At 39.8% G+C, this 17777-nt stretch overlaps 3 protein-coding genes and 1 long non-coding RNA gene across 13 annotated transcripts in view; 3 read left to right on the top strand and 1 right to left on the bottom strand.

The window, feature by feature from the left end:
* Positions 1–2489, top strand: part of LOC129769112 (uncharacterized) — a 159841-nt gene extending 157352 nt beyond the window's left edge. Inside the window, exon 10 of the mRNA XM_055771151.1 lies at positions 726–2489. Coding sequence (XP_055627126.1) covers positions 726–989 — 264 coding nt within the window. The 3' untranslated portion in view covers positions 990–2489. The remainder of the gene's footprint in view (positions 1–725) is intronic.
* A 6525-nt stretch (positions 2490–9014) lies between these two features.
* Positions 9015–12796, top strand: LOC129769115 (mitochondrial sodium/calcium exchanger protein-like). The gene is made up of 7 exons (XM_055771161.1): positions 9015–10583; positions 10641–10861; positions 10927–11342; positions 11405–11809; positions 11867–12220; positions 12278–12345; positions 12412–12796. Exons 1-7 carry the CDS (start codon positions 10506–10508, stop codon positions 12631–12633), a joined length of 1764 nt encoding a protein of 587 aa, XP_055627136.1. The 5' UTR covers positions 9015–10505; the 3' UTR covers positions 12634–12796.
* Positions 12797–12923: 127 nt separating this feature from the next.
* Positions 12924–17777, top strand: part of LOC129769113 (probable peroxisomal acyl-coenzyme A oxidase 1) — a 32428-nt gene continuing 27574 nt past the window's right edge. For 6 of the 10 annotated variants that reach the window (XR_008741818.1, XR_008741819.1, XR_008741817.1 and 3 more), the window contains exons 1-2: positions 12924–13038; positions 13093–13257. Coding sequence is in view for 5 of the 10 variants with exons in the window: in XM_055771152.1 (XP_055627127.1) it covers positions 13134–13257 (124 nt within the window). In the remaining 5 variants the exon portion in view is untranslated. Of the gene's footprint in view, positions 13039–13092; positions 13258–13339; positions 13420–13683; positions 13750–17777 lie in introns of those variants that run through there. The other 4 variants (XM_055771153.1, XM_055771154.1, XM_055771157.1 and 1 more) reach the window with 4 other exon arrangements.
* Positions 17058–17597, bottom strand: LOC129769117 (uncharacterized). Its single transcript, XR_008741820.1, has 3 exons — positions 17281–17597; positions 17194–17229; positions 17058–17136 (listed from the first exon to the last, which is right to left on the bottom strand). It is a non-coding gene; the product is annotated as an uncharacterized LOC129769117 (long non-coding RNA).

Below are 17777 nucleotides of genomic sequence, written 5' to 3'. Positions count from 1 at the left end.
GTGACCAGTGACTGACATGGCAGTCAACCATTTTACTAAATTACATTTCGTTTATTTGATTGTATGAAATAACAACTATACGCGTTGGAAGCACAATGAAAAATGAAAAATGGTTCCATGGCTACCGTTCACCCTCGCCTCGTTCGGCTAGTTTTTTCGCAGGTTGCGTTTGATAATACATTGACACAAATTATTCGTGGAGAACGGCTTGAACAATAGTTATTGGTGGATAAAAATATTCATCAAGTGAATAACATTGTTGATTCATCTATCCCAGAAAATTTGGGGATAGTGGAGAGATTTGAACAATATAAATATAACTAAAATTTAGACAACGAATCTAGAGAGGATGGCCGTGCAAGTTGATGTATTGAGAAAAACGAAAAATCGTACAAGTTATTGCCAAAAGTGCGCTTAAGATTTGCATTGTAACACTCAGTCATCAGTCATTAACATATACATAACCATTTTTTTGTCCATGTGGTTCATTCATAACTGTTCATTCATGCAACGATCACCTTTGCCCAAAATATAAATAGAATTTCAAAAAAAGTCAAACGTCACGGTATCCCCTAACATCTCCCGTAAAGTTGTCGACGCAAAATTCACCTCCTGCTGCATGCTGCATGAAAAATCAGTCGGAAAAGCAAGCACGTAACTTGAACCACTTCCATCCGGTGCACAAACACAAATCATTACTCACATCAAACCTATCTCATTCGCAGACCCTTCACAGCGTACAATCGTTGGTACAACAAACGCCGGCCTTGAAGCAGCTACAGCGTGACCTAGAGGAAACGAACTTTCAGGCAATTCCACTGGTGTCTCTGCCGACCCATGTGGGCCGTCAGAATGGTACTGGTATTGATATGAATGCGAATCAGACTAGCCCCAACGGCTTGGGGGTCGTCGTCGTGGCCAATGGGAGCGGTTCCGCTGTAGCCGGACTGCAGCTGAACCAACCCGACTTTATCGACTCGACAGCATAAGCGCGACGCGTGAGAGGTAATCGTATGCTAGGTTATTGTTTTCTTGTCCCGATGTCGAGATAAATTGTGTACCATTAAGTGTGAGTTGAGAATACTGGATGGTGAGTTCTTACACTTATGTGTTTAGTTGTAGTCGTGACCGCGCATGAAAAGTATTGTGATCAAAATCTTAGTAGAGACAAATAAATTATTTCCAATTTACAACCCTAGCTAACCAAATTCAGATAGTTCCATAGGAAGACACTTAGCGTGAACATAGAAATAAAAAAAAAGAGCAGGAATTTAGTGTTTCAACGTTTCCCTGGTAGTGTCCTAAGTAGATGTTAGAAGTTCCAGACCTTGATAGCAGTTGAAATAGATAAATTTTACCGACTTTCCACAAGCTCGGCAATTTTAACACCACCAGTTAGTCGACACGTCCTTTTTCAATACAACATACCACTTAAGTAAATGAGACCTAGTTGCATTTTTTGGTGTTTTATCGTACAATCGTCAATTGAAAACTCAACACAAGCTTCCGCGTCGTCGGTTCGGTTTGTATTTTCTCGACTTTCATGACGTTCAATAGAGGCACAATCAAAATTCGTTTTAGGCACTCCAAACGCCTGCTTATTTCCGTCAAGGCTCAAAACACCTGTGGAGCCCACTGATAGGACCTTTTCTCGGATTTTGAGAAAAGCATCTCTACTGTCTAATGAGAACACAAACTACACACGTCATTTCCCGCCAGCCAAAAGTTGTTTTAGATCCCTACTTACACTCACTATAGGAGCAAATTCTAGCTTTCATTTGGTTTGCGCAAACGTTCAAACATCACGAAGACTAGAAGGTTTTTTATTCAAAATGTGGCGTCCAAAAGTCGAGAAAATATTCCACGTGCAACCCATTTTGCGATGATTCGATATTAGTAAATATCTCCAAATCAAGTTCTTATGCAAAGTTATTACGACAAAAACTACAATTAAAAAATAACAACAAAAAGAAGGATTAAGCAGAGGACGTCCATTTTTTACAACCATGTTAAGAGTAAGTGCGATATTAACGGCCTTCAGATTACACAGACTGGTTTTTTCTTGTTTTTTTTTACCACAAATTATCCAATAAGACGGCCACTGTTTTGTGTTGCCTTCGTTCGTTCGTTCGTTCGTATTGTACAATGTGTATAAAGCCGCCCTTCCATTCCCGTATTTTACGTATGGATCTTCACTAAATTTAGATGATATGAACCATTTTAATGAAAAAAGTCCAATAACTAGTTCATAAGTTCGGCACGATTATAGGATATCAACCTTCTTTTGAGGCGAATAAAATGCGAAATAGTGGTTGAGAAGTAAACCGTTGTCGTTGAAAAATTACACGCAGACACACAGGAAATGCCATTCAACATGTTTTGAGAAACAAAAAGTAATCTTTAATTATAGATCCAATAACTTATTGAATCGATATATGATACCTACTACTATGAACAATAAAAGTTTCTATGAGACTTATTATTACCAATGCAAGTGAAATTGTTATCCTATATCACATTTTTCCTGTCTTTTATTGTTAATTTCATCGTTATGATTAGCTTCCAATCAAAATCCCACAATCGCCTCGAGATAACACGATAACTTAATGATAAACACACCCGCCAAAAATGATGAACAGCGGCAAAACGTGAGCCGCATAAGTTTGGGAGTAACATTTCCGATCGTGTCCTTCCGGCAAATGCTTGAAGCATACCAAGGAAATCGTTCGCTACAGTCGGTTCTGAGCACTAAAATTAATTTACTTGCCCCTGGGGACAATTTGGCAAATCATTGTGCTCTTTTGTTGAACCTACAGTGAGAAGAGGAAATTTGATTGATTTTTATTATCCCATTAGTTTTTTTAGGCTCATCAGCATTTAGCTGTAACAGAGCATAATTTTAATCGTGTACATGTCATATGTTTATCATATCTATAAACAGAACATTACACAGTAGCTATTTTTCGGCGTAAGAGTATTCCTTTTGTTCCAGTTAGACCACCGAACAGCGGAGACAGATGATATGATCATTATTGAGTTATTAATAGAACAGCAGCCCGATGTTTCTTGCAAAGCAGAGCAGTTGTATGTATGAATCGATCGTATTTCGACCATGGATCGATTTCCATCGCTGATGATTGTTGCGTGGACGTAGTTATTCTGTAACAATACAAAGATGGTATATGAGGGAACTGAGTTTTGAACTCACGATAGATCGCTTACTAAACGAACGCGCAACCAATGTGGCTACGAAGACCTCCTATTTGATTGATGTAGCACATAAGAAAACATGTTGTGACTAATAGGACCTGGAGCACGCATATCTATCGTGGGGAATACAGCACGTGTTAATGGGTGATCCCGTTGGCTTTGTACCACTCCAGGACATCCTTCAAATAGTAGCATGAAGCTAGATCCGGCCAGAAGATCGTAGGGTCCCTGTGTTGCTTCAACAGAGGAAGCAGACGCTTCTGTAGACACTCCTTGAGGTAGATGTGCCTGTTTAAAGACCCGGTAGTCACGAACGGCGAACTCTGTTTGCCACCTGAGCAAATCGCTTGCCAAATAATGTATTTTTTGGCAAACTTTGAAAGTTTCTTCTTCCTTGCTCCCTCCGGAACATCAAGAACATCCGTAAGTCCACCACCATTGTCTTATCATCCATGATGAGACAATCGGCCTTATTCTGCGTGGCGTGTGAGGTGAGATGACAATTGTCACTTATGTCACGCGATTCCACCAGGCGTATGCCGTGAGAAATCTCACTTGAATGAACTCTCACTTTATTCCCGCTCTCAAATATACGTGACGATTGTCACATGAACTGGGATTTCTAGGTCACAATCGTCGACATGTCTTGAGGTGTCGACAGTGCATGAAAACAAATGAAAAATTGAAGAGGAATAATAAGTGTTTTTTGGGTCGTATAGAATCGATAGTAATGGTATTATATGTATCAATAAATTCAATTTATTTTCAATTTTCACAGTACGAGAGACAAATTGCAAGTAGTTTGTTTTTTTTTGTTGTGAAAGCGGTAGTGAGTCTGTTATTCCTCAATTGGACGAATAAGCACACCGAAATTATTTTCATTTCATGAAATCTATTTATTTTCTCTAAAATGTATCTATCACATGGATCTTGTGTTTCATCTATCTATCCGCGAGTCATCGTCACCGAACTGCATATCCATTTCAGAAGCCGTGGTATATGCCCGAGCCGGAGCCAGAGCAACAATTTAACACTGAGAGTGCAGAGAGCAGCAGCAACTACGACCAAAACAAACAAAAATGCTAAACTTTACAGGATGCAATCAACTGTTTCACCAAATCTAAATCAAATACTTGCAAATTCGGCAGAATGTCCTGATACACTAACAACAGGCCAGATTAAATCAGATCTATAGATACGGAGCGAAACAAATAAAATTCTGGGATGCCAGATGTTTTTTCTCAAATATATGCGATAAAAATTTGAAATATTTGTAAATATGTGCTAATGTCTGACATACTGACCAGCTTCGTTTATCATATGGAATCAATAATGTTTTGTCACTATTTTAAATAGCCTGCAGCAGGAATAAAAGGTTGTGATAAAAGTTAAATGTCTGCAAATTCGTGAACACATGTGCGAATGTGGCATCTTTGATCAGATTTGGCAACCAGCAGAATGAACGCCTTGTCACTTGCTGTTCATCCTCTCACATACATCAAATGAACCTCTCACGGCATCCGAAACGACTGTAGGAATAGAGTGAGGAGAGTTGCGTGATGGTGATGTGACAATTGTCATCTCACCTCACACGCCGCGTAGAATCAGGCCGAATGAGGCTTCGTCGGCATCTGGATGCACAGTTTCCGGGCCCGTGACTTTCCCACTGTATTTTGCCGTTCGTCACGATTTGTAGCCCTCTGCACTTTGTACGTATGCATTCCATACCGGTCCTTGAATCTCTTAACGAAAGACTTGGACAGATTTATCCTTTTCGCCACATCCCTGACCGAACCATTCCGTTTAAACTCTTTCACGACACGCTTGTGATTTTGGTGACTAAGAGAGCATCAATTCTGACCGCATTTCTCCTTCCGTTCGATGCTCAGAGTTTCGTAGAGTTTCGTTGACTGCACTATTCCGAGTTGTTTTCCAATGTCCGTGAGAGAGTTAAGGATTTTCCAGGTGCTTGTGCACGCCACGTTGCTTTTTGGGTGACGCCATTTTTTTTCAGTTTTCAAAAAACTGACAGCGATAAAAATACAGTAACGTTTGTATTAAAAAAATGGACATTTTTCGGATGGTGATGAAACAAACTAAAACAGATAATTGAGTTTGATCAATTTCTCATGGAAGGTAATTATGTTAGCTTATTTGCAAAAAAAATCTAGCCTTTGCGAGCAGCCTTCTGGCAGTTAACCGGAATTTATGCCATGGAGGACGAAAACATGCGTGTTGGGTGTTTTTAAGTTCTTTCTTCGTTTTATTTATCAATTCCTTCTCAGTTTTCGGAGTAAATCTTACGCTACAGATTTGCCCAGAAATTCCCGATGGGACGCAGCTGGGGGACATTGGGTGGATTCGCCGACTTGGGTACCACATCAATATTCAGCCGATCCATCTCCATCTCTTCGAGTAGTGGGCCGACGCCAGATCCGTCCAGAACACCGCGTCTTCGCCCTTATGGTATTTCTTGATGAACGACGCAACTTCCGGCAGGCACTTCGTACTCGCGTTATCGCTGATTGTCAGCCACAGCATCACCTTCTTGGGGAACTTGGTATGTGAAAAAACTTCGGAGCTCACCTGCTTCGTGAGGGAAGTAAAATACCCTGCCAGTCGTTGCCATCTGTAGGGTCTTGAAGACAAACACTATTGACCTATATTATTGAATACATTGGATCGAACAGAGCAGAGAGAATAGGAGATGGAGAGAAAAGGGGATTGATAGAGGAACAGTGCAAGTGACCAGACGTATGTTACATCGGGGGCTGATTTATAGCGAAAAATAGAATATACGAAACATATACGAATTGATGCTTATTATTATCATCATTATCCGGAATAACTTCCTACACCATCCAGGGTGAGATAGTTCTCGTCGTCCTTCACCACCGCCACGTCGAGATTCGCCGGGAAAATCGACTTGACCATCTTATTCAGCCGCTGCCGCTGCCGCTGCGTCATTGTCTGCAGCTACGAGACAAGTGGACGGGAGTTCCGCTTCCTGACATGTATGTCCATGTTCGCCAGGTACTTTTTCACTGTTTGGCCGGTTGCACTGACCTCCCGGCCAAGCGCACGCAGCGATGTAGCCACTTTTCCCTCGATCTTCCTCTTCAGCATCCTTTGGAGCTTTTTGTCACTCAGGGTCGTCGGTCGTCCGGAACCGGACTTTCCTTCGATGCTCTGATTATTGTCCAATAGCGCCAAGATGTTGTAGATGCCGGAATGAGCATGAGCATGCCGCATGATGTCCGTTTTCGACGTGGCGGGGTACCGTTCTTACAATGCGCACACTTCTGAACTGAGTAGCTTCACAGTTAGAGTTCGACTGATAAAACTGTCATTTTTTTCCTGCTGACTCATGGGTTACTATGATTGATGCTGCATGGGTAGCTTCCTCAGTGCATATGAAGGTGAAGGAAATCCATGAAACCCATTTTTTTAATGCAAACGTTACAATGTATGTCCTTCATTTAATTATTTATCTGCAAGCTAAATGCGGACGCGTTCGGTTAGGTCAACATGCTTTCTTCTGCTGGTATCTCTAGATATACTTTCATAGAGCATGTGTACCCTGGTGTAGAGCATAGTTTGAGCTATTTTTAACCATACTTATCGAAAAGTAATTCTAAATTGATCATTAAGAAATAGAGGATTGATTCAGCAATATTTTTTTAACCGACCACTTATGGTTAGCGTCACACTATCACACACATATCATACCGGGGGTTCGAATTTGATTCTCGTTCTGGTCGGAGGATCTATCGTCAAAGAAATGTCTTCCATTTTCCACTGTGGTCACGGGTATTCTATAGCTTGCCACTTAGAATACTTTCAAGGCTTATTATTTGGAATAGAAATCTCAACACATTCGGACCCTTTTTTTTCCTTGATTTCTAATATTTTGTGTAAACCTTAAAAACAATCCTGAATTCATCCTGGTTGTTAGTTGGACATTGAAGTATCATATGAGCGTGTTAGAAGTGGGCATTGATGCGATTACGAATGGTTAATTCGAATTTTTGAAAATTGCCTTTTTGCCCAAATGTGCCCCATGGGTGGTGCAGTTTCGGACAATCCTGGGGCACTTTTGGACATGCTACTCTCTTCCTGCTTGCTACTTCCGCTCCAGTAGGTGAAATCATTCGAGCATTCAAAATCCTTGTCCAAAAAAAAAACGTTTCTGGAGAATGGATAGCAACCTGTCATTTTGAATCCAGCTAGGATATTATTCGGACTGTAAGAAGCTTTATAAGCCGGCACAACTATACCTGCAAGGTCGTGTATAGAAAAAGTTTTTCCAGAATGGTGGTGGCCAATAGTTCTGAGAAAATGAGAGCTTTTGCTTGAAAGGGCCCATTACTGAAACATCCAGCAACTGTAAGGGATGTGTGACATAAGGTGTCAAAGATACATGAATTATGGCATTTTCTCGGCAATATTTAATTGTTTCCAAATGGCTTTTGTGATTGTTGGGCAATAGCACAATTGATTCGATTACGCTATCTTTTACAAATGTTCCGGAACATTGAAGAACACTTTTCCCGTCATCCAACCGCTAGTTTGGCAATTGACAAAGAAAATGGACCCAGGTGGATCACCTCTGAGCATAGAATCATGAAAACGTTCCGTTTGAAACTGGTTCGACAGTTCGTTCCATCTTATATTCATTGGCTCTATCGGTTTTCTTTTTGTAGTTCCGAATCATCATTAGGCCTGAGAATCAGACTGAATTGATATTTGTTAGTAAACAACAATCAAACACAAATTTGGTGAGGTATTAAACAGTGTCCGAATGTGCCCCCCCTACCGATGTCCGAATGTGTCCCACCACAAGCCGAAGATAACTCATAATTTTATCTAATAAATAGACCTTTGTTTCCCCGTTGTATGCCCGTTTTTTCATTACATATTAGTTACTAACCATGGTGGTGTACTTAAATTCCTAAATCGTTCAGAAAGGAGTTGATGAAATACCTACAACTTCAAGCTCAAATGTTTCGAAACGTGTATGTAAAAGGGCACTCTGTTTTCGTAAGTAATAAACGACCAGGAGCTGTCAAACTATATGACAGCTGTTGGTGAAAGGGCTGCTAACTTATTTATATTTTTAATTTGGTTGAAATTTGTACCACTAATTTAATAAAAGCCTTGTCCGAAACTGTCCCCCTTTCCCCTACCACGTTGAGACGGCAAAGTTCCACTAGGAACGTTAGTGTCAATATAGTAGAAGAAGAAGAAGAAGAAACAACCGAATAGCGATGGGCGACGAACGTGTTAAAGAGGATTACGGATGATTACCTTCCAATCACGACTCACTCAAGCATCTGGAAAACTTTCTCCTCCAAAATTTTCCAAAGTCTGCCAGAGTTTCACTCCTAATATTTGTAGTATGTAATTGTTGGTATAAGTGCATTAGTGCGATGCACAAAACTAGCGCGTTTTGTTCCGTATTAAATTTATGTAATAAATTGGGAAACACCTGAGCGTACATGAGCGTGATATTTCACCGATTCATGTCATGTTCAGAGATAAAAATATTTGATGATATTATCCAACATCAACCATTGCTAAATTACTAAAGTTTCATTTTAGACTTCGGTGTATGTTTGCCTTAAAATCGGTCTGACTTGAAAAGTTAACACAATTACAATACATTTATTCGAAGCCAGGGAAATTACCCATATCGAGCCATTTCGCTCCCTTATTAATTGTGGAGAAGTAATCTGTCAACCAAAGTTTCCACAGTTTCTGCGAACGCCAATAACTGTCCCTCGAAGCTTCAGCCAACTTAACAATCCTCTTTATTCCACGCGGCGAATTACCACTTGGTGAGATTTGAAGCGGCGTCCTCATATGTTATCGACTCGGGTAACGAATAGAAAGAGAAAAGTAAGGTGACTCCCACAATAAAACGAGAAACTCTACTATCTCACAATCCGAATGAGTATGCTGTGTGCTTGAGGGTTTCATAACCCAACTCATGCAGTTTGTGTTTCATGGAAGGTGCAACGTGCTATCTGGTTTCGTCGTGCAGAAGAATCGTTCATTTATTCCCGAGTAGATGTGTTTAAGTTTCAGGTTTTCTCAGAGATCATTTTCAAAATAATCGGAAAAGGTACATCTGATTTATTTATTTATTTATTTATAATACCAACAGACCTTTACATATATGTCCTAATGATATATTAACTTAAATCTAAATAATAACTCTTTGCGGTCGTATTAAATTTGGGCATGGGTGTCGTACTGGTCGGAATTATTTTTCCTTAAAGAAAGAGTGATACGTGCAAGATTATGAAAAATGAACATTTTTTAAATTTCAGAAAAAGCTTAAACTGATACTTGGTTGAGTAAAATATAAGATTAGCATAGTTTCATGCTGTGGTGGCTGAGAGCAGACAAACGACCAGAACGGTAAAAAAGGTATGGTGGCTGAGAGCAGACAAGCGACCATAAAGAGTTAAAGTTATGCTTATTGTCTAAGAACGCCGACGAAGTTTTTTTTCAAACAAGAACGTGATAAGTGGAAGTCGAATGATAAAAAACATCGGTTGAGCATTCGACACATACTCGCTACGGGCTCATTATACCCGTAATTTGTGCGGGAGTGGTGAAAACAAATAAATGTGTAATAGCGCAGGTTTTTACAGCGAATGTTGAAGTTTATAGTTTGTAGAAGTTCGGAACACTCGATGTTTGTTAGAATTAGATCCGATAAAAAAGTCGCCTTAGCTACATCTCTGCGTACGCTTAGCAAATCCAGCCCAATTAATTTGCAGCGATTATCGTAGTTAGGCAGACTCGAGGGATCATTCCAGTGTAAATTACGCAAAGCAAAACGGGCAAATTTACGTTGAATCCTTTCGATTTTTTTTCGATTTGGTCTGTTTATTGTTCTATTTTATATTCATAAACCACACCAAATGGTAGCACAATTAGCGTCAACAAACAATAATTTTGGTCCCAACATTTTTTAATACATCTTCGAACATACTCTAAACTCTAGGTTCGAATAGTTGACTAAATCTCAAAAGACATAAAGAATCGTCAAAAACCCTCCAGGTCGGGATCCTTTCTCAAGTACTATATGTCCTTTACAATTTAGAAGGTGGGTTCAGAACCACCGACCCCTATATATTATGAATGCTTAATGATCTACGGGTATTGCTATTAATCAGAAGGGGTAGGTATCCAACTGGAAACTGGTAACGTTTTAATGACATTCATTGTAGTTGTAGGCATAGTAGGCCTTTATTGTTCACTGCAATGGAATTCCGCTAAGCAAAATGTCATCAATTTTCGATAACTTTACCAGTTACAACCGAGAGTCGCGGCACATCAGCTACGTTTCCAAAGAACCCCCAGTAGTCAAATTGGAACCCTGCCGGAAGACCATAGCCTAACTCGTTCGTTTATTCCAGGGTGAATGCACTCAGGTTCATGAACTAGCACTGCCCGAGAGATGCAATTTCATCAAAGGCACAGAATCCTGCAGAAGTGAAGTGTATTACTTCGATTACTCTTACTTTTTATACTGCACAATAGGTAGCGAAAATGAGGAGGCTTTCACCCTGGGGATTCTACTGCTTGTGATTGTTTTGCTGTTCTACTTCATAGTGCTCGGAACAACGGTGGATAAGTTGTAAGTAAACGATTTCTTGTTACGATCAACTGTAATAATTGGGAACCAAACGTTTGTCGTCCCAGTTTCTGTCCAGTACTGGCCGTGATTGCCAAAACGTTCCGCATAAGTGAAAGCGTTGCGGGGGTCACCATCCTGGCTTTCGGAAATGGTTCGCCGGATCTGTTCACGGCGGTTAGCCGGATAGATAGCGACACGGAGCTCATGTTTGGTGAACTGCTAGGAGGAGGTGCGTTTGTGGTCGGTGTAATTGCGGCCTGTATTATACTGTTGAACCCGTTCGAGATCCCGGAATTTGGAGTCACGAGAGATGTGTTGTTTTTCATTTATTCCGTCGCGTGGATCAGTGCTTGTGCTTACGACCAACACTTTAAGCTGTCCGATGCGATCGTGGTGATTGTCATATACGTATGCTATCTGGTCGTTGTGTTGGGGGAATTCTTCTGGCTGAAGAGACAGATGCTGGCCGTGGAATCGAGAAGTATAGGAAATTCAACATCGAGCAGCCGTTTCTCCAATTTCTTTAATGTCTCTGATTTTTAGTTTCCATTGCAGGAGAGATTCCAAGCGAGGTTGCACTCTACAGAGAACTTCGCGACGAAACTGAAGTAATAATTCGTTCCCGGTCGCAACCCGGTTCAGAGCTGGATATTACCACCAACAGAGTGAGTGAATTTTTCGAGGATGGTTTTGGTATTCGGTTTGTTCCCAAAAATCATCGTCTCTTCCGGGACTTTTTGGAGCACATAAATCCACTGGATCGGGATGATTGGAAGAAGTCAGGCTGTCTGGCCAGGACGTTTGCGATTATGAGGGCACCCATACTGTTTTTCCTGCTATTGATAATTCCTGTAATGGATTATACCGTTGAACGACACGGCTGGACGAAATTACTAAACATGATACACTGGTTCACCCTACCATTGATGATTTTAACGGTGAACGGATGTAAGTTAGAACAAACTTTTATTAACAGAAGCTTGATTCGGTTTGAATATTTTTCAGTTCTTCCTCTGCCCCTGCTGAGCCTTCCAATTTGGGCGTTGTTATTAATAATTTCCCCAACGCTTATGTTTTTGGTTTTTCTCACATCGAGAACCGATCGACCTCCTGGCTATCATCTAGTCTACGCTCTGATGGTCTTTGTGGGATCAATCCAAATGATCTACGTGCTTGCCCAGGAGATAGTCAGCCTGTTGGTCACATTGGGTCTTGTGGTGAAGATGTCCAAATCAATGCTCGGTCTTTCGGTGCTTGCTTGGGGTAATAGCATAGGAGATTTGTTCTCTAACATCACCCTGGCCAAGCAGGGCTATGGACAGATGGCCTTCGCAGCTTGTTTCGGTGGACCTTTGTTTAGTAAGTAAAATAACGTTGACACATAGGTCAGTGCAGGTTCAATTACGTGACTTTCAGATCTTTGTTTGGGACTTGGAATCACCATGATTTTGAAGGCAGCCAAAAGAATGGATCATATAGCTTTCGTAAGTTGTGTTGCAATTTTATGTATGACTGATAAACATTTAGACGGATATTTTCGCTACTTACAGTCTCGCGAAGGTGCTATGGGCGAGAATTGTGAATATTTTCTCGTTCAATTGCTGGGAGCGATTCTTCTGGCGTTGTTGTATACCCAGTATCAGGGGCGCCAAAGTGTTGCCTTCATCATGATGATGACTTACTGCGTGTTCTTGCTGTTTTGTCTGCTAGGAGAGATGAAAGTGGTCCATCCCTACGGAACGGATCATTTCAACGAGGGAGAAAATCCATAAAAACAATTGTATGCGTTGTACAGTTTAATATTAGATTTTTAAAAATGTTACAATTACAATGCGCCTTTAGTTAGTTCTGCGGATTCGCGTATGCGTTATTGCATTACATCCGGAATCGGGATTCAAATCAGCTGTGCGTTACCCATGGCGAGGGGACTGCTGGTGCAGCCAATGGGTCCCCAAGTCTGTGAGGGGGCTCCATGCGAAAATAAAATGTAAGAAAGTGTGCGACAAGCGTTATTGGCTCACCGGTAGTCTTCTCGCCCTGGCGTTACCATATATTTTGGTTTTACTTTCTAAGATAAGGTCAATTCAGCGACTTCGCATATCATTGAAGCTTGGTTCGCTGGTAGAACAGTGCGTTTCGCGAATTTGTTGCAATCAAGTGCTGTTAATTGCGATAAGGTGAAGTGCTTAAGATACTTGGGTGCAAAAAATATTCTAAACTATCAAATATAGCTTTGTTTGTAGCTATTTTTATTGTCAACAACGAAGTGATCATGCCGGCGCTAGAAGTCAATAAAGATCTCCAGAAAGAGCGCAGCAAATGTACTTTTGATCGAGAGGAATTCGCTGCCTGGTGGGCAGGAGGGGAGGATAAACTTCAGGAGAAGCGATCAAGAGGTAGGCGATTGACAATATTAGTCGAGAAAATTTGAACCAGTTGGTTCGCAAAACAAAATTCGAAACAAATACAAACAACATTTGCATGTACCGGAGAGCAACTGTGCAAAAAAAAAAAGTGTGTTATCATGTACAGGGTGTCAATATTTGCAACGTATTATCCAAGACGGGTCTATGGTACTAGGTGAGGCCGTTTCGTCACTAAGTTGGTTAGGGGAGCGGTATATGAAAACAGTACGGAAGAAAGCAGAAGGTGATTTTTTTCCTTGAAGTGTGAAAGAGACAGACTGATCACGAGCGAGCTTGGGCACAAGCGTATTGTGTTTTGTTTACAAACAAAACACAGTAGACTTCCAAGATGACTGAAGAGTGGTTTTAGCAAGTTGGCCCACCTTAGGATATACTTCTACGCGCCTTGGTATTATCTTGATGGGTCTATTTTTAGCTGTATTTTAAGAAAGTTCCTAATCACGGGTGTCGTTATAGATAATGGTGAGTTAAAAATATGTTCATAGTAAAGGAATGTATTTCAGAAGATGCTTTTCATTTTTTCTTTACAAGAAGCGTATCAGGGTTGAAAATTAGATCGTGAATCGCGGGTTACGTATATTGTATTTTCGATTTTGTTTTATGGTGCTTTGTTGATACTCATGTCTCTCATATGTGCCGAAAAATTCGACCATTCAATCATTTAAATTTCGACAACTGCTATTCCTTCCCGAGATGGACAATAGAACAGTTTCATTAGATGTTCCATAATTTAACAGATTTTAACAGAAGTCCCATCGTCGTCAGCGGCGACTTCAATGCTTGTTATGCTTTTACAGAAAAAAAAAATCATTTGATACGAAGAATTTGATTTTCATTGATAATTTTGTTCCAGCAAATAAGTTTTTTTACCGTCGCAGAAAAAGTGTCATTTTATGCAACAAGAGAAGATGTTGCTAATTTATATATTTCAACCTAATTAGTAGAACATTATTCTTTCGTTTAATACTAACTTAAAAATAACTTTCTTACTCGTGTAAAACTTCTTGTTCTAATTCACAATTTTTTGTTTTGCGTTTTTTTTATATTTGCTTCATGTAAACTGACTGTCAAACTCACCTTCGAAAACCCGAATCCTTAGGGTGTTCATACACTGTTTGGCCGAAGCCAAATATTTGACTCTTTTTGACAAATAACAATTGATCAACGTGTACTGATCAAATATATTCGACACGACACAAATATTCAGTTATAGAATGCCTAAAATATTTTTTCGGTCTGTTCGTCAAACCTAAATATTTCAGTTGAATCTTTTTCCATGTTCGATTTATGACATTGTTTGCCACTGTTGAAAATTGGAGAGTGTCTAATAAAAAGGTGTTTGTACAAATTTCAATTCAAACTTCATCTGTCAAAATGTGCCAAATATTCGACCTCCGGACAAACACCTTCATTCACATCCAAAACGCTCTCTTTCCATCAAGAATGCAATGTGTGGTGCACAATACCACTACAGTCAGCAGCGTGCCCCAGCGTACAGAAAAAAATTGATGGGTCTGAACCTAGGGGCACGGACGGGATCTTGACATAGGACTGTGATTGTGTGTAGTGATTGCATTTAAATTGAGTTTTTCATTGTTCAAAACCTGTATTTTTTCTCTTTTAATACATCAAATTGATGCCCTGGAAAAACCGTTTTCTGTATGTACTTATATCCTTTAAATGGGTTAGATGACATAACGTGGTAGAATTCGGTACCACATTTTGTTAAAAAATGTACCCAAAAATACCATTACTACCCTTTTCTTCTTTTTTATCAATCATGCAGAAGAAGACAAAGAGTCATCATGTATCATTTTTAAACACAAGTCTAAATAGTTAAGACCTACATAAATAAAAGCCTGAGTCAAATCAATCTATGACTACAAAATATATTATAGATCGAAATAGCATTATCTCCTTCGTTACCACGTTGTCCGGAACATTGTTTGTAATAATCGATTTTCTAAATCAGCAGCCATTTAAATTCATTTATTGCATTTTTACATAACCAAACAACAATTTCCTGTCTAATGATATATATCTTTTTATTTTTATAGCACAACATATGTCGCAATAACCATTTTGAGTAATATGCGTTTGAAAACTCTTAATAAAACGTTACATTTTTAGTAGAGTGACCCCCCTATATAGAAATCAAAGACATAGTTCTATGTCAAAACCGCATAAAACTTCATAAAATTTCGTCTACCATCGCGACTTTTAGGTGCGTTGCTCGGGTTGCTTCGGCAGTTTTTTGACCTCGATGAGAAGCAAAGAAGCGCAGGTGTCGAAAATGTTGGTTTTTGCCTCCTGGGTATTCAATTTCTAAGTCTCAAAACTAATAAAAAAAACTATGGATGGGTTATACCTATGATATAACCGCAAGGTTGACGTAGGACTGCCGTTGGCTTAGAAACTATTTACGAAACTATTTACGGATTCAATTGCAAACAAATCACAATTTAAGTCAATTTATGCATTATGGTAGTAGTTACTTTTCATCACCAGTAACGATTCGATGAAAACAACCCTTTCTTTCATGCCGTTGGAGCAGTTGTTCGCACGTGAAAAAACGGCGTTCGACGTCTCGTGGTTTCAATTCATACGACACCCAATGTCCTTTCTTTCGGACATTCTCATTGCTTTTGAACGATCGGATTTGGTTTGCTGAGCTACTCCAAGTGTATCTGCAAGTTCTTATTGCGTTTGTAACGGATCTTGATCGAGTTAGCCTTTTCAACCTTTTTTGGCGATTCGGAACGTTCTTCGTCTTCCAAGTCAAAATGACCACTTTTAAACCGTGAAAACCACGTCTGACAAGTTCGCTCAGTTGGAGCATGGTCACCATAAAGTTCCACCAAAATGCGATGACTTTCCGCAACTTTTTTAATTCATATTGAAGTAATGAAGTAACACTCCCCGCAAAAACTCTCTCGTTGCTACGAAATTCGACATATACGAAGTGGCAAAAATCTATGTTGTTTACGCTTCAACTCTTTTTGATATATACTGAAAAAGATGCGCAATGACAGTAGCTTTCCAACGATGGGGTAACTTGATTATTATTCACTGGAATAATAATCAAGTTATTACCATCTGTTGTAAAACCGAAGAAACTTACCGATACACCTAATATTATAATTTCACGAGGGGTGGTCCATTAGACACGTTATAGCTAATTCAATGAGAAAACAACATCTCCCACTCTTGTCACACTCGATCCATAGTACAGCGGTCTTGAACTATAGTACAATTTTGCCGGAAACAATAATCCTCTCTAATCATGTGGCCGTGGTGGCCAATGTTACCCCGCATGAGATTTTAGTATCACAAGTATCAACTTTTTTGATTTATTATTATGAAATAAAAAGTAAACTCGACAAAAAAAATTGACGAGATTGTGGAAAACATCCTAAAGACCGATGCTGACACAATGAAATGGTTCAATTTGAGGGGCTCAGAATGAAAGGGGTGTAAGTGATTGGTCGATGTCTCTTTAGTTAAGAACTCAACTGCAAAAACGTTCCAATTTGAGTTTGCTGTAGAATCCGATGAATGAGGTTCTGACCTATCTTCCACATTGTCCGATACAGCTAGGAATAACCATCATAGAAACGTTTATCGATCCCTAAAACTTCTATTTTCCAAGTTTGAATGCATTTGCCTGATTAGTTTTCGAGTTGTTCAGCCCTCTCCTCCTTTAGAGAAGGGGAGGAGTGTCAAACCACTTGTCACGGCCAGCAAAGAAATATGCAAAACACACAACACACATTTTATTCTTTAAAAACACTTTATTACACATAAACAACACTGAACAAAAGTCCGCAGCTGATGGACCTGAATCCCCACCTGTGAAGAAAGAATAATTAGTTTGTTATACAAATGTTAATGCATATTGTCACTTACCTTTAAATCGTCATCCACGTATACCCAAACAATCACCTGAAACGATAATTATTGAGAACACATAATTGCACGGCACATAATACTTACCTTTGAGGATAACACAACAATCACAACACAGAAACAATAACAAGCGAATTGTCAAAAGACAGGAACGCATAGAAATGAACCAGCTATACAAAGCGCAATTGTTTATGGCGAATATTCTAGACTATGGGACCAATAAACAAATAGGGCACGAAATGTTAAGAACAGGGTCAGTTGCAATAAACTCTCCGATCAGTATAGGTCAAGCTTTTGACTTTATTCGATCTCATCTCATACAGAGCTGCAATCCATCACCGTCAATGTCACAAAAAAGCTGACCATAGTCACTCAATTCCTCTCACGGTACGTGAGATCCAAATATTCAGTAGTGAACTCACTCTTTTGTTTCTGACACCTAACCAAATGACGGTTGGTTCCAATGCCTCTCACTGCCGATCGCTCTGTTTACAACTTTACGTTACGAGAGCGGTGGTTGTGGCGTATGATGGCAGTAGAAATGTGAGTGATCAGACAGTTCCAATCATTTTTTGACAATCGCG

This window comes from Toxorhynchites rutilus, chromosome 2 (assembly GCF_029784135.1).
Source record: "Toxorhynchites rutilus septentrionalis strain SRP chromosome 2, ASM2978413v1, whole genome shotgun sequence".
In the NCBI taxonomy this organism is placed as follows: domain Eukaryota; kingdom Metazoa; phylum Arthropoda; class Insecta; order Diptera; family Culicidae; genus Toxorhynchites; species Toxorhynchites rutilus.
This window is presented reverse-complemented; position numbering and strand designations above follow the sequence as displayed.

What these genes read in the sequence shown, in the direction of transcription:
- LOC129769115 (XM_055771161.1), top strand. Translation starts at nt 10,506, where the DNA reads ATGTCATCAATTTTCGATAACTTTACCAGTTACAACCGAGAGTCGCGG. An exon ending in GCTGGCCGTGGAATCGAGAA is followed by an intron (nt 11,343 to 11,404) that starts GTATAGGAAATT and finishes TCTGATTTTTAG; the next exon opens with TTTCCATTGCAGGAGAGATT. An exon ending in GATTTTAACGGTGAACGGAT is followed by an intron (nt 11,810 to 11,866) that starts GTAAGTTAGAAC and finishes AATATTTTTCAG; the next exon opens with TTCTTCCTCTGCCCCTGCTG.